This window comes from Diospyros lotus, chromosome 10 (assembly GCF_014633365.1).
Source record: "Diospyros lotus cultivar Yz01 chromosome 10, ASM1463336v1, whole genome shotgun sequence".
NCBI classification, from domain to species: Eukaryota; Viridiplantae; Streptophyta; class Magnoliopsida; order Ericales; family Ebenaceae; genus Diospyros; species Diospyros lotus.
The window spans coordinates 22825092-22839017 of record NC_068347.1 but is presented as its reverse complement, the minus strand read 5'-3'; the positions used below and the strand labels follow the sequence as shown (position 1 = coordinate 22839017).

General features: G+C 36.2%; 2 protein-coding genes across 2 annotated transcripts; one reads left to right on the top strand and one right to left on the bottom strand.

The window, feature by feature from the left end:
- The first annotated feature begins 568 nt into the window (after positions 1–568).
- Positions 569–4533, top strand: LOC127811436 (tryptophan synthase beta chain 1). Its single transcript, XM_052351303.1, has 5 exons — positions 569–974; positions 1616–1972; positions 3227–3669; positions 3762–3856; positions 4142–4533. The coding sequence occupies exons 1-5, from the start codon at positions 627–629 to the stop codon at positions 4315–4317; spliced, it is 1419 nt and encodes a 472-aa protein (XP_052207263.1). The 5' UTR covers positions 569–626; the 3' UTR covers positions 4318–4533.
- Positions 4534–5081: 548 nt separating this feature from the next.
- Positions 5082–10004, bottom strand: LOC127811437 (glucose-6-phosphate/phosphate translocator 2, chloroplastic-like). The gene is made up of 5 exons (XM_052351304.1): positions 9098–10004; positions 8559–8784; positions 7600–7822; positions 6363–6576; positions 5082–5499 (listed from the first exon to the last, which is right to left on the bottom strand). The coding sequence occupies exons 1-5, from the start codon at positions 9611–9613 to the stop codon at positions 5488–5490; spliced, it is 1191 nt and encodes a 396-aa protein (XP_052207264.1). The 5' UTR covers positions 9614–10004; the 3' UTR covers positions 5082–5487.
- Positions 10005–13926: the final 3922 nt, after the last annotated feature.

Sequence of the window (13926 nt, the reverse complement as noted above, 5' to 3'; positions counted from 1 at the left end):
AGATATTTTAAAATATTATTTATTTTTTAATTAAATAGATTAAATTTAATTTAATTTAATTATATTTATCAATTATAAGAGTGCTTATTAAGCAAAATATAAACCGAAAAAGATAAGATATGAAAAATATTCAAGACTTGTGTGTCATTTTCAATGTATTTGTTAAACTTATTTAATGATTCTTAAAAAAAAATTACATGACTTGTTATATGATATTTTTCAAATATGTTTATTTTTCCAAAATTTAGATAAGAAAAAAAGATACATATATCCTCTAATATATTCTAAAAAATTTAACAAATAATTCGATAAAAATTTTGAAATGTTTATTATTTTTATCTTGATCATTTTATATCTTAATACAAAAAATATTTTAAACTCATAATTGGAAGGGTGTCCGAGTAATTTAAAAAAAAAATTAAGAACTATTTTAACCAAAAAAAATTAAATAGAAATATGGAATCACATAATTATCAATACGGAGGCATAGGAGCCACGTCAGCCTGCACGGAATCGCCGTGGCCTGTCCTCCACAGACCATTGCCATTTAAGGAACGAACTAAATCCGAAGAACAATCAAACAGCCCAAACACATACTACACAGCTCTCCCGTCATAGCTGGTTCCATGGCCTTCTCTTCTCCAAGCCCTAATTGCAGAACAGTCCACGCCGACAACACTTCTCTCCCCAAACCCTACCCTTCCCATTTGCCCTTCAAGTTCCACAAATTTACGCCTCCCCTTTCGGCCGCCAGGCGGCCGCTCATCTCCTGCACGTTGATTAGCGACTCCAGGATCACCACGACCAGTCCCCAAATGGAGGATGACAAAGCTCATTTGCCGGCTCTCCAGCGGCCTGATTCGTTCGGCCGGTTCGGCAAGTTCGGCGGGAAGTACGTGCCCGAGACGCTGATGTACGCTCTCAAGGAGCTCGAATCTGCATTCCTGTCTCTCTCCAAGGACCAGGAGTTTCAGGTTTGGTTTTGACTAACGTGATGTCGATGGATTTCGAACTGTTCTGTCGATTTTTTTTTTTTCTTTTTGTGTGTGTGGTGCGATTGATTCCTTAATTAATTTGGGCTTGTATCTGAAATTTGAAATTGTGGAGAAGTAGCAAACGGAAAAAGAAAAATGATTTTCGAGGATAATGGCAGAAATGAAGTGCGATTGATTTATTGTTTGGTTGAGCTGGAAAAATTGATGTATGGATAAATAGATAGATACTTGCTGCAAAAAAAATTCTTCTAGTTCCATAGACATTTGAAAAAGTTTCAATAAAAGGATGTTGATTCAATGCTTGAAACCGTGTGAAGAGTTTATGTGCACTGAAGAAGGGATTGTCCAGAACAATCAACGATTTTCAATCTTTTTGTACTGTAATTGGAACACAGTGCCACCATAAGTTTTGCAAGTGCCCATTGGATCTTATATCCTGATAAAACACAACGAGGTTATATTTTATAATTATGTTCGAGACTTGTATCTGTTAAATGTTAAAGAATTATGTATTACTAAGATTTTAGAATAGATCAAATGTATTCTACAGGCATTTCATTCTCAACATGGTCCTTTTCTCCAGTGCTATTAATATGTGCTTTGACAAATTCTGATTTCAGAAAGAACTGGAGGGAATACTTAAAGATTACGTTGGCAGGGAGAGCCCTCTTTATTTTGCAGAGCGGCTCACTGAGCACTATAAACGTCCAAATGGTGAAGGGCCACACATTTACCTCAAGAGGGAAGATCTTAACCATACTGGTGCCCACAAAATTAACAATGCTGTGGCTCAAGCTCTGCTGGCCAAACGCCTTGGGAAGAAGCGCATTATTGCTGAAACTGGGGCTGGTCAGCATGGAGTTGCCACTGCTACTGTGTGTGCCAGGTTTGGCTTACAGTGTGTTATTTATATGGGTTCTCAAGATATGGAAAGGCAAGCGTTAAATGTCTTTAGAATGCGGCTCCTTGGAGCTGAGGTATGTTTGTCATTCTTTGATTTTTAGTTCCTCTTAATGATAACTTATAACTATTATATTGTTGACATGCACCTGCAGTCTTGTTTCCTTTCTTTTTTTAGTGTTTATAATGTTACGACATGCACCTTCAGTCCTGTTTCTGTTCTTTTTTTAGTGTTTATAATGTTATGCTCAATGGTGGTTGAACAATCTCTTGTTTCATAGCTATATTTTGACTGTTGGATAGCAGTAGAATGATATGATAATAGGTCAGCCTCATTGTTGTTGCTAAGGTATTCTTCTTGGCATATTTCACAAGTTGTCTTCCTTTGAAGTTCTTTAAAATGTACACACAGTATTATTTTGGGGCTAATTCTTGATCAGCAGGGTTACATTCGTTTATTTTATTCAACATATTATTCTCTCTTGATTGGATCTTCACTACAGTCAGGAGTTTGTGGTTCCATGAATACCTGTTGTTCATTTTAGACAGACAGTTGGGAGGTAGCATGGTGATGTTCTTTGTTTTAGCCTCACAGCAATTGCTATATATTGTTACGGTAACTGCACCATTTCTTCTGTTGCAGACATCAACCATATTGCTATTGAGTCTAATAACAGCAGCCCATCCTCTTGGGCAAGTCTTGATGAATTTAGATATCTTGTTTGGCAGTTGTTTTGCAGTTTGCTGTTTCATCTTGTCTGGACACGTCCTTTTTTGCTTAGAATGATATACATTTTGCAAATCAGTGAAGTTGTAATAAAGATCAGATTGGTAATCGTTCCAATTTTCCTTCTGCGAGTCTTGAATTTTAAATTGTCTCATGATTGATGGCAATCTTGAAGGCTGTGCAGCAGTTATATTTCTATGACATTTTATTTTACATTTTGAAATTGTTCTCCCTTCATTTTTCTGTTTTTAGTGGTCTTGTTTTTCAATTGGTGGCCTTGTTATCTTGTTAAGCATTACCTGAAGCATATTTGTAGAATTAAAAAAAGGAAGAAGAAGGAGAGAAAAAGAGAAGGTGTGACCCAAACTATGCTGACCCGCCCTTCCTGTCTTTACCAATTTGCGAGGAGATTTATAGTTTTTATTTTCCAAGTTACGTTTCTTTGTTTTAAGTGCCATTCCCAGGTTAAGTTGAACTAGCTCTAGTTGCATTGTGACTCCGTTGGCTAAAAAGTTGTTTGAATGAGTCCCCTCATGTGATCCACAATGTAATCACTTTTATGAGCATGCTCTCTTGACAGCAAAGTCTGATGTTTCTGTTACAGGTCAGGGCAGTCCATTCTGGGACAGCAACACTGAAGGATGCTACATCAGAAGCTATTCGGGACTGGGTAACTAATGTAGAATCAACCCATTACATCTTGGGATCTGTTGCTGGCCCACATCCTTACCCAATGATGGTACGAGACTTTCATGCTGTGATTGGTAAGGAGACAAGGAAACAGGCATTAGAAAAATGGGGCGGGAAACCAGACATACTTGTTGCATGTGTTGGTGGTGGTTCAAATGCCATGGGACTCTTTCACGAATTTATTGATGATAAAGATGTTAGGATGATTGGTGTAGAAGCTGCAGGGTTTGGATTGGATAGTGGCAAGCATGCTGCTACCTTGACTAAAGGGGAAGTGGGGGTGCTGCATGGAGCTATGAGCTACTTACTGCAGGATGAAGATGGTCAAATTGTTGAGCCCCATTCCATTAGTGCAGGGTAAATATTTCTTAGTGATATGTTATCATTGGACTAGGCGTGGTGTTCTCTGCTTTATTTTGCATGACTGACTTTTTCATTTATGTTAATAGCTTGGACTACCCTGGAGTTGGACCAGAACACAGCTTTCTGAAAGATATAGGACGTGCTGAATATTATAGCAGCACAGACGAAGAGGCATTGGAAGGTATGGAAAAATGGATTTACATTTTGTTTTCTAGGTCTTGCACTTGCTTATGATGCTCATAATTCTTCAGCTCTGTTTGACAGTGATTTGTGGTGGTGGTGTTTTATTTATTTATTTTTTTAAGGTTAAACGTAAACCAACAATTTTGCTTTTGAATTATAATCTTCCTTTATGATTTACCTGAAAAAGTGTAAAATTCCTGTTGAGTTGTGCTGCCCGTTCCTCCATTATTTACTCTTTAAGAATTCATTTCTACAATTCCTTACTGTGCTTTTTCTAACGCAGCTTTTAAGAGATTATCGCGGCTAGAGGGCATAATCCCAGCCCTGGAGACATCCCATGCTCTTGCATATCTAGAGAAGCTATGTCCAATCCTGCCTGACGCAACTAAGGTTGTGGTAAACTGCAGTGGTAGAGGGGATAAGGACGTTCAAACGGCCATTAAATATTTGCGGATCTAGTAGCCATGCATACGAGGAGAGGGTTCTTTTCTAATCTTCTTGAGAAACATGTGTTTTAAGTCTTGGTTCTTTTGGAGAGTGAGTATTAATAAAACGAATATTGTAATCATAATGTGTAGTATCATGTCATTGATTCATCTCGACGTTTCTCAAGTGAGTTTTGTCTTCTAGCAGGTTATGATAAATGGAATTATTGCCTTAAAAGAGTTTTATTGATACATGGGGCGTGCAGCAACCACAATATATACAATTAGATGCCCTACACAAATTTAACATATTGTTTTGAAGCTGTAACTCTGTGTGTGTGTGTGTGGGAGAGGGGGGGTGTGGTGTTAATTACAAAAAAATAAAAAGCATTGGCCAGTTGTATCAATTCTGTAACAAACATCAAATTTTATCTATTAAAAGAGGATTCATTAATCAATTCTCTCTCTCAAAAATTTACTGAAAGGTCTTCCATACATTTCGTATTGCATACTTGAAATTACTATTAAATTATGCCCATTCACTGAAAAGTAAATAAATAGATTATTATTATTATTTGCATTAATACAAATATTATTATCAGTTACCACATTATTTAATACGGCATTAATAATTTAAAAATTTATTATAATCCATATGAATTATGAATTATGCTGCTACTGCTATGCTAGTAGAAGATAAAAATACAAATAAAAATAATTGACAAACTAAAATTTATATATGCCAGCCTCAAGCAGGCTTCTGTCGGAGTAGAAGAGAAGAAGGAAACGCATCGCATGTAGAGCAAAGATGTTTTCATGGAATCAACAATTTAAAGTGCTGTGACAGCAACAGAAAAAGTTTTGGGCATTGTCCTCATCTGCTTATTCTAACAACTCTCTCTACTCTACCTCTTCGTCCAGGCAGAAGAGACCTGAGGAACGCAACATAAACAAATAAAAAAACGTACAGACAAGCCAAGCTCACACACAAAAAACCACCTCTTTATCACCACCACCTACGTAGTAGTAGTAGTAGGTAGAGAGCATTCACTCATTATTACAATCTACAAAATGAACAAAGAGAGCCAGCTCCTTGACCGCCTTCCATCAACATCATCCAATTGTAAAACAAATCTTGCAGAGACAGGTTTTCTCTATAATTTTATGCTAATAGAAGTATTCCTAAATCCTCCATCCCTGCTACTCATTGCTTTGCCTGTTAAAGAAAAATAAAAGGAAAAATGCAACAAAATTTTTCAATAACTTTAATTCTGGATGATCATCCCATGTTAGATGAACGAGATTGCTAAACAGATAAATGCAGATTACTTGGGAAATAAAGAGCTGGGTTAGACCAAATGAATCCTCTCAAATTTAAGACGGAATTTATTTTTTTTCTTTTTTGTTTGCAAAGTAAAAGTTTAGATCGATTATCAGATTGAATGTTATGACCCGCACCTGTGAGGATGTCAAAATTTTGCCATCAGTCCAATTCTAGTAACTAAAACAGTGTTGGTGAAGAATGGTCTTACCACATAATTAGCAAAGACATTAAGCTTCTAACTGACATTGCTATGGTGGATGCTTCCGGTTTTTTGGTCTAGTCTGCCATAGCAATTTTATTAAGTTTAGCTTTTGGTCACACATGGCCTTTCAGTTTTCGTCTGCCTTCTAGTTGCTCAATTGCCTAGATGTGGAAGTTTGGTGGGCCCACGCTCATGTGCCTACAGAATCTCTATTTAGCTCTATCTATGCCATGTAAATCCCCCCCCCCCCCCCGGGCGGCTTTTTTTTCATTTTTATTTAGCAAAAAGAAAAGAGTGCTTCTAGGTGGATCATCCCTGCCCTCCTTACAAACATCTGTCATAAGCGCAATAGATAGATGCAGCTCTGTCTCTACATCTGATCAGTAGTCATTCACTCAAATCAAGTCTCAAGAGGATTATTTTGTTTTCAAGTTTTATTTTTCTTTCCAGGAAGAAGTCTCTTGCTGGATACAGGTAGACAACTTGCAGAAGTAGCTATACCCAATCTTAGACATCAAAAATCAATTCCTATAGAGAAAAAAGGAGTAATTACCTGGGAATACAAGAAGGTTCCAAGGATAGCAATGGCTGCTCCAAGAGCATTGACGGGCTGGACAGGCGTTCGGAAGATGATGATGGAAGAGACTATGACCGAAATACGTTTCATGGTGTTCCCAATGCTAAACGTCAGAGGAGAAATCTGATCGAGTGACATGTAGGAAACCTGATTGTAGAGGTGATAGAAAACACTCTGTGCCGCCACCCACCTGCAGTGTGCAAACATAAGCCACACAGAACTGATACTTTAAAAAAAAAAAAAAAAAATACATAGAATTAATACTTGGTAACCAAAAAAAAAAGAAGCCAAATCTTAAATATGAATGATAAAACACAGTTCGAACACATGCACAAGGCTCCCCCATTTATTGAATGTAAAAATCAAACTATGTAATTAACATCATATCAATCTTATATTCTATCTCAACAACTGTTTTAAAAGTAAAATCATATAACAAAAAGAAAAGGTAAAAACACGTGTTTTAAGGATGACATGTGAACCATGTACGGTCTTGACACATAAATGAGCAGTAACCAGTACATTCACACATGATAAGAGTCCTACCACTAACAATCAAACATGATTAGATTAACATGTGACTAAGTTTCTTAGAAATTTTCAATGAGATTTTAGTGCATAAGCAGTAGCCATTCCAGTCATCCAACAACGAAGCCAATAGTGATAATAGGCAATAATGGTAATTAAAGAATTTAATACATAATGTGCCTACATTAAAATTTCATTTGCTCTAACCCTAATCATATTCCGGAAAGAGCAAGTTATGGTATTTTTGACTGTGAAATCTGAAGCCAGAGTGTTTTTACTGAAAACTAAAAAAGACTCAGAATTTAACTATTTAACTTGGACTACTTACATGGCCCATATATCCTACGCTCTACCAGATATTGAATGTTCTGTCATTGCATCTTCTAAAAGACAATTCAAGACTTTGAATAACATAAAATTTGGTAGAAAATCACCATAAAAAAGGACAGCTAAAAATCCCTAAACATTGCACAGGTATTTTTTTCCATAATTATCCTCAAGAAGGACAAAATAGTTCATGTTACAGCTAGCAACATTAATCCGGCAGAATCACCACCATTAAACCCTTCCCCCCAAAACCTTCTGCATATTAATGACACCTTGATAAAATAGAAAAATATGCAGCCAAAAGGAAAATAAGTATGTGGTAGAAAGAAACCAGAGTTGGTAGGTGTCATGCGGTTACCAGATGAACTGGGGTCCACACTGAGAGACAGCCTTTTCCCATCCAAGAGCCCACATCTGTGGCCCCTCCACAGCAATTGCAAATGGGATGAGTATCAACAGAGACAACATAGAGAGGCAAGCATAGTAGTTCATTCCACTGACAGCCTTCCCTTTCATGCCTTTCTTCGAAAATATGTTGCGGAATACGAATGCTAAGTTCGATATCATGGCCCCCATGAAACCTGAAAAATCGAATTTATGCATCAGAAAACAATCTCTTCTAGCCTGGAGGAGCAAAATTACAGTCAAATTCAAGCAATAGAAGTCATGCAACTAACCAAGAAACTACTGACTTCTTTTGAAGAAATTAGGATAAGTAAAAGAGTTAGCTGCACCATTTTTTATTTTTTTTTTAATGTTGTTATGGAAGGAAGAGGACAAGTGTTGGGTAGCAATGTGAGGGTAGGATAAGTAAAACCTTCGAGGCTGGAAGGTTTTGAATCTGAGTTAACCAAAGAGCCTCTTAAAAAGTAAGGGTGAGATACTTAAAAAGACATTTCTTAGACTGTTCTAAAATAGGGAATTTCATGTATAGATTAAACTCAAAGCGATTGCTGTCATTGGAGTTAGTCTCCTTTTCATTGCCGCTTGTTAAAGGACAAAAAAAATAGTTATTTCAGTATTTGGGCTCCATAATATTATATAAGTCATCTATTGGGCCCAACTGAATAAGGCCAAAGCACAACAATTACATTATGCTCAAGCTTTTGGGAAAACATTCCAAATTCACAAAAAACCAAAGAAAAGAAAAAGTATGTGACTTGACACTTGAGATCTTTTTCAACTCTCCCTCCATTATTCCAACCAAATTTAACTTGAGTAACAAATATGAGGAAAAAAAAAAATTGAACATAGGCATACAGAAACGAATACAATGACTAAGAACCCAACTTCTGCATAAGAAAATTTGTCGATTACCGATCATGTTGAAGTTGAGCTCAGTCACAGCAGCAAGAGCACAGCCACCGATGATCGGAATAAGGGACAGGTAAACCGGCACCGGAAATGTCTCGCCCAAGAGGAACCTGGAGACCAGTACACTGAAAGCAGGCTCACCACTCTTGATTATGTGAGTAAAGGAGACAGCAACTTTTGACATACTCACTGTAGCTGCCACATGCCCAATTGTATGAGCTACAGCAACCTAGCATCCACAAAACAACAAAGAAAGCTATAAAAAGTAAAAACACAACAAATCCAGATTTTGAAATACAAAATTCTATGAAACCCAGATTATAAAACTCAAAATTACAGTAGATCCCAGATAACAGAAACCCCCAAAAATAAATTACTAAAAAACAAGAAACTAGCTGAAAATTGAAAAAACACCAAACCAGATCCCAAGATCCAAGATCCTGAGGAAACGCAACCCAGATCAGAAAACACAAAATTACACCAAAACCCAGGTAATAAAACCCTAGAAAGGAAAGAGAGAAAAAAAAGAAGGGAAAGCTTACAGGGAAGAGCGTTTTCCAGAACTCGAGATCGGTCTTCGGAGCTTCGGCAATTCTGGTTGCCCAGGAAATCAACATCATGAGAGACCCAGTGGCCAGGGAGAGAGTTGAAGTGAGCCATGGACAGGGAAAAGCATTAAGAACTTTCTTGTTGTAGATGTTGAAGACCACATTCAGAGCCCACCATGTCGCGAAGTAGACCCCGATCTTCACCTTCTTCGACGCCTCCGACGGCTGCGCGTTGGCCTCGATCGGTTCTGACCGATCCGCCTCGTAGGCCTTGCATGCGATCAAGCCCGTTTTCTCCTCATTGCTCAGCGATCTATTCGACAATCCAAAGCCTTCAATAGACGAAACACACAAGGGCTTCGCGATCGAGATGACGGAGCTTCTCCGGTGGGTTTTCACCGCCGGAAGCGGCGGCAGAGCCGCGAATTTTCGTGTCGGCCCCGGCCATTTCTTCCGGAGAATATCGGAACCGGTGATGGCAACAGTGGGTTGCTTTACGGACGAGATCATCGTGATCTCAGGCGAGGATGAAGATGGGTTTTTTTTTTTTTTGTGCCAAAAATAGTCAATTGATGGGAAAACAATTGAAGCTCGAAAGATCTAAGGACTAAGAAGGAAGAAACCCAGTCCAACACGACTTTGTAAGAACGCAAGAAAGTTCCTTGACGAACCCTTTTGATCTTTCTATGGAAAAATCAAGAAATCAACTTTGGAAATATGATCTACGGGTTTGTGAAGAAAATGATTGAGGAAAGATCCTCAATCTTTTCACCCTCTCTCTCTCTCTCCCTCGCTGGAATCACAGGATCATTGGGTCCGTTATGCGAAGTGGAGTTCGCTGCTGGATGGATCAAAAGACGTTAGTATAAAGGAAGCGTTGGCCTCCTCTCCTGTGCATTGAAACTGGGTTGGTGGAGGAAGAGAGAAAAAAGGTGGTTTGGTGAGGCTTCAATCCTCTGTTCTCTGCCCCACGCCAAAACCTTGCCAATGGCCAGCCATGGCATGCCACCTCAGCATAGCAAAAATTAGGAAGGTAAAGTCACGCATACAGAACAGAAGATGATGCTCGTGCGAGTGGGTGAGTAATTGGATTACACAAAAATACCTTTTAATTGTTTTTATTTTAGAATGAATGATTTTCATTAGGAAAGCAAACTCCAATTCATTATAGTATTTGAAATTAGCATTTCACCTTTAAAAAGAAATTAAGATTCAAAGTTACCCAACCCAACAACCACAAGCACAAGCAAAAGCAAGCAATATTATGTTTTTTCAATTACAATTACAATCAATCATATACAAGCAACATTATAAAACTCTAATCTTGTCATATTTTTTCGTATGGTTCTAATTATGTGGTGTGTGAATTTGTTTTCTTGACAAATTCTTCGATTAAGTTATTTCTTGAGTCATAAATTTTCTTCTGTTCCCTCATTTTGCTTTGAAATTTTATGATGATTTTGAAAATCGAGACTATTTTGATCTGTTGAAGTCCTGTGCATGTAAAGGATTCTCATAGAATTGCTTTATTTTTCTTTGTGTCTCGTCTATTTAAGACATTTATGTTGTGGTATTATCGTTCTTATTATTTTCTAATTTGCTATGCTTTTTAATTTTTGTAGTTTTTTTGTTCTCAATATACGCTCTTACTTATTCTTGCAGATGTTTTGTATTTTTTTTAATAAATTTTATTTTTAAAAAAATCTAATTACTACATACATCTACATATATATATATATATACAAAAACAATTAATACAATTCTATATTAAATATTTTATCCAGGAAGTTCTACTACTTGTAAGCATTTATTCATCAATTATCACAAAAGTCCATCTCCTGCATTAAACAATGGATATGGGGACACCATGCCCCCATGCACGTTGCACACTCTCCATGCTTTGCTTTGAAGATCTCGAGCACCTCCCATTCCCTCTAGTCTCTATTTGTTATGTTGTGACCAAATAATAGTAGCAGTAGTTATAAGCGAAGCGACAAGATAATTGGATAAGCATATAATAATTATGTAAATAATTGAAATCCGTAGGGTCGACTCGACTCGACTCCTGAGATTCACAGGAGCATTCCCCTTTCTTAATTAATTATGATTAAAAAAACGTACAATTATGAACCAACCCTTTGGCATATTCCAAGCATCTGTCTAATACCAATTGAACCGCTGCTCATCCACCACATCATCCTCCCAAGTGGGTTATGTTTTTGGATCCAAAAATTATGAGCTACACTTTGTGTGAGTTATATAATGTAGTTAAAATATTTAAAATATTTATAATTTAAGATAATAAGGCCACATGAGCTAATGAAATATATGACTAAAATATTTTTTATCCAAGATAATGAAGCAGCGTGAGACTCTAAGATGTAATGAACAGAGGCGATGAGTCATGAAGGATATTTTAATTTATCATTTGTAATGTATTATGTAGTTTAAGAAGTACCAATAACATGATATATAAAGAATTGTACCATGTTATTTCTATATAAAGAATTATATTTTAGACTACACATGTATAAATGACTAAAATATTCCTTGCATGTCATCATGTTAGGTGGGGTATTTTAGTTATGTGCCTCATCGTGAAGTATTTTAGTCATGCGTCTTACTGTCTTGAGTGAAGAATATTTTTATTATTTTAATTATATTGTGTAACCCGTGTAGCTTAAAGAGTGTAAATATCATTTTTCTATGTTTTTTCTAAGCTCAAATTTCATTAATATTTTTTTTCAAATTTTAAGCTTTAATTTAGTGATGAATATTTGATATTTTAATTTTAAGTCTCATAAATTATAATTAAGTCTAGAATAATATAATTTTATTTATAAAAATATATTTTAAAATTAATAATTATTTATATTACACAACAATAACAGCAATTTTAAAAACTTTTAATCTCATCATAAATCTAACAGAGGACTTGAATTCTAAATCGCTATTTCCGATAAATTTCTTTAATCAATCATATTTAAACAATTTTTGTCAAATTTTATTTAATGTCATTTTTTTCTCTCATGCTAGAATTTTTTTTTCTTTTTAATAAAATAATTATTATAAACCCTTCCTCCTATCAAACCAATAGTTCTAAACCATCTTATAACTTCCTTTCCTTTGACACTAAAAAAAATTATATTGCATTATGAGATTCTCATACTAAATTACTTCTATAAAAATGGGTGAAGTTAACAATTTTTACAAATATAATATAATAAACTGTGCTACATGTACCGACAAGATGAGACAAGCCCAATGATCGAATCGGATTTCATGAAGCATGATCATCAATCATCAATTCACCGCGCACAAGAGAAGTTCAAGCTTCACAAAGCTTGATCGGACTTCATCTAGAGACGACAACAACGAGGTGACAAAATGGTGCAGCAACAGTCGACGCAAGGCGTTGCGGGGAAGCGACGACAAGATACAACTGCAATCGCACGAGACCCTATAACGAGGCAACGATAACATGTAGCTGCGATCGTGCAAGGCGCTGCGACGAGACAAGACGGGGCGAGGCTTGTTGGAGACGGCCACGACATAGGAGAGAGGAGGCAGATAAGGGTAGAGGTGATGAATTTGCAAATTGGATGAAAATATTTTTATTATTTAACGTTTTCGATCATTTTCTCGATAATCTAGTTGTTTGTAAAAATAATATTTTCCTACTATAATATACCACCGACATGTCTCACTAGAAGACTCTAGGCTCTAGCTAGCATAATTAGACAATAAATACAAAACTGGTAAGAAGACAAGACAGATAAAAACATACAATCATCTTTTATCATAGGCCATTATATAATTTACATAGCACCCTAATGACACCAGAGACTCAGCGAACTAGTCTTTATCAACCCCTCTTTTTCCTCCACCGCAGCAACAACGGTCATACATATCATGAACAACACAACAGGTTTGTCGCCCCATTCCACTCAAGTGTGGGCATATCATTCTTCAAAGTCTAATCATTTGTGTATGTATCTATAAATACAGATTACACCCATAAAGCTAATTGCTAGAGAGTGAAAAATCAAAAAGAAAACAAGAAGCTGTAGCCAAAGGAAAAACAAGACAAAATTAGAACAGGGAGAGTAAACAATTGTTGTAGGGCAGGGGATCGCTGAAAACCATTGTTGCCAACTTAAATAAAGAATCTTTGGTGTCAGCAACAGTTCCTTTTCCCCCCTTACCCACTCACACTTGTGGCGTTGTGATTGAATAACAAAATGGATAAAAAAATGACTTACTAATTCAGAATCAATGAGTCATTTTTCTATCAGCTCTAAGACTAACAATTATATATACATAAATACAATATGTATGCATATACATATGCATTATACATACAAACACATACATGCCCATATACAACTAATTTTTGAAAAATAGTTTGCCATATAAACCAAATACCAAAAACATGAAATAATTCTTTTCGTGTAAAGAAGCATTTTACAATAGAAATATCTTTTGATATAAAATGTTTTAATTCAAAACAAAGAAAGTCTAAAAAAGAAAAATATTAAGTGTTAGCTTGAGCAACACGAAGTTTCTGCATTCAACAACCAACCACGCTGATCTTTCATCCAACGTGGCATTTCAATGGCCACAAATGTATTCCAAAAAGGTGGTAGTTTGCCAATTTTCTTCTAAAAAGTGGTAAATTAGATTAGTGAAAAAGTCGCGCTATTGCCACATATTATTTATCAATGAACTTAGCAGTTCGATTTCTATCACAACTAAAAACAGCACGCCATCTCTATGCAACCCAAAGAAGAGAGGAGGGAAAGCAGAGTAAAACGCAGAAATCA

Bases quoted from the DNA above. Each gene is read 5' to 3' on its own strand.
- LOC127811437 (XM_052351304.1), bottom strand. From the start codon at position 9,613: ATGATCTCGTCCGTAAAGCAACCCACTGTTGCCATCACCGGTTCCGAT. The intron at 8,785-9,097 runs GTAAGCTTTCCC...TGTGGATGCTAG, and splicing joins TCTGGAAAACGCTCTTCCCT to GTTGCTGTAGCTCATACAAT. The intron at 7,823-8,558 runs GTAATCGACAAA...TCGATTTTTCAG, and splicing joins GCTCAACTTCAACATGATCG to GTTTCATGGGGGCCATGATA.
- LOC127811436 (XM_052351303.1), top strand. From the start codon at position 627: ATGGCCTTCTCTTCTCCAAGCCCTAATTGCAGAACAGTCCACGCCGAC. The intron at 975-1,615 runs GTTTGGTTTTGA...TTCTGATTTCAG, and splicing joins CCAAGGACCAGGAGTTTCAG to AAAGAACTGGAGGGAATACT. The intron at 3,670-3,761 runs GTAAATATTTCT...TTATGTTAATAG, and splicing joins CCCCATTCCATTAGTGCAGG to CTTGGACTACCCTGGAGTTG.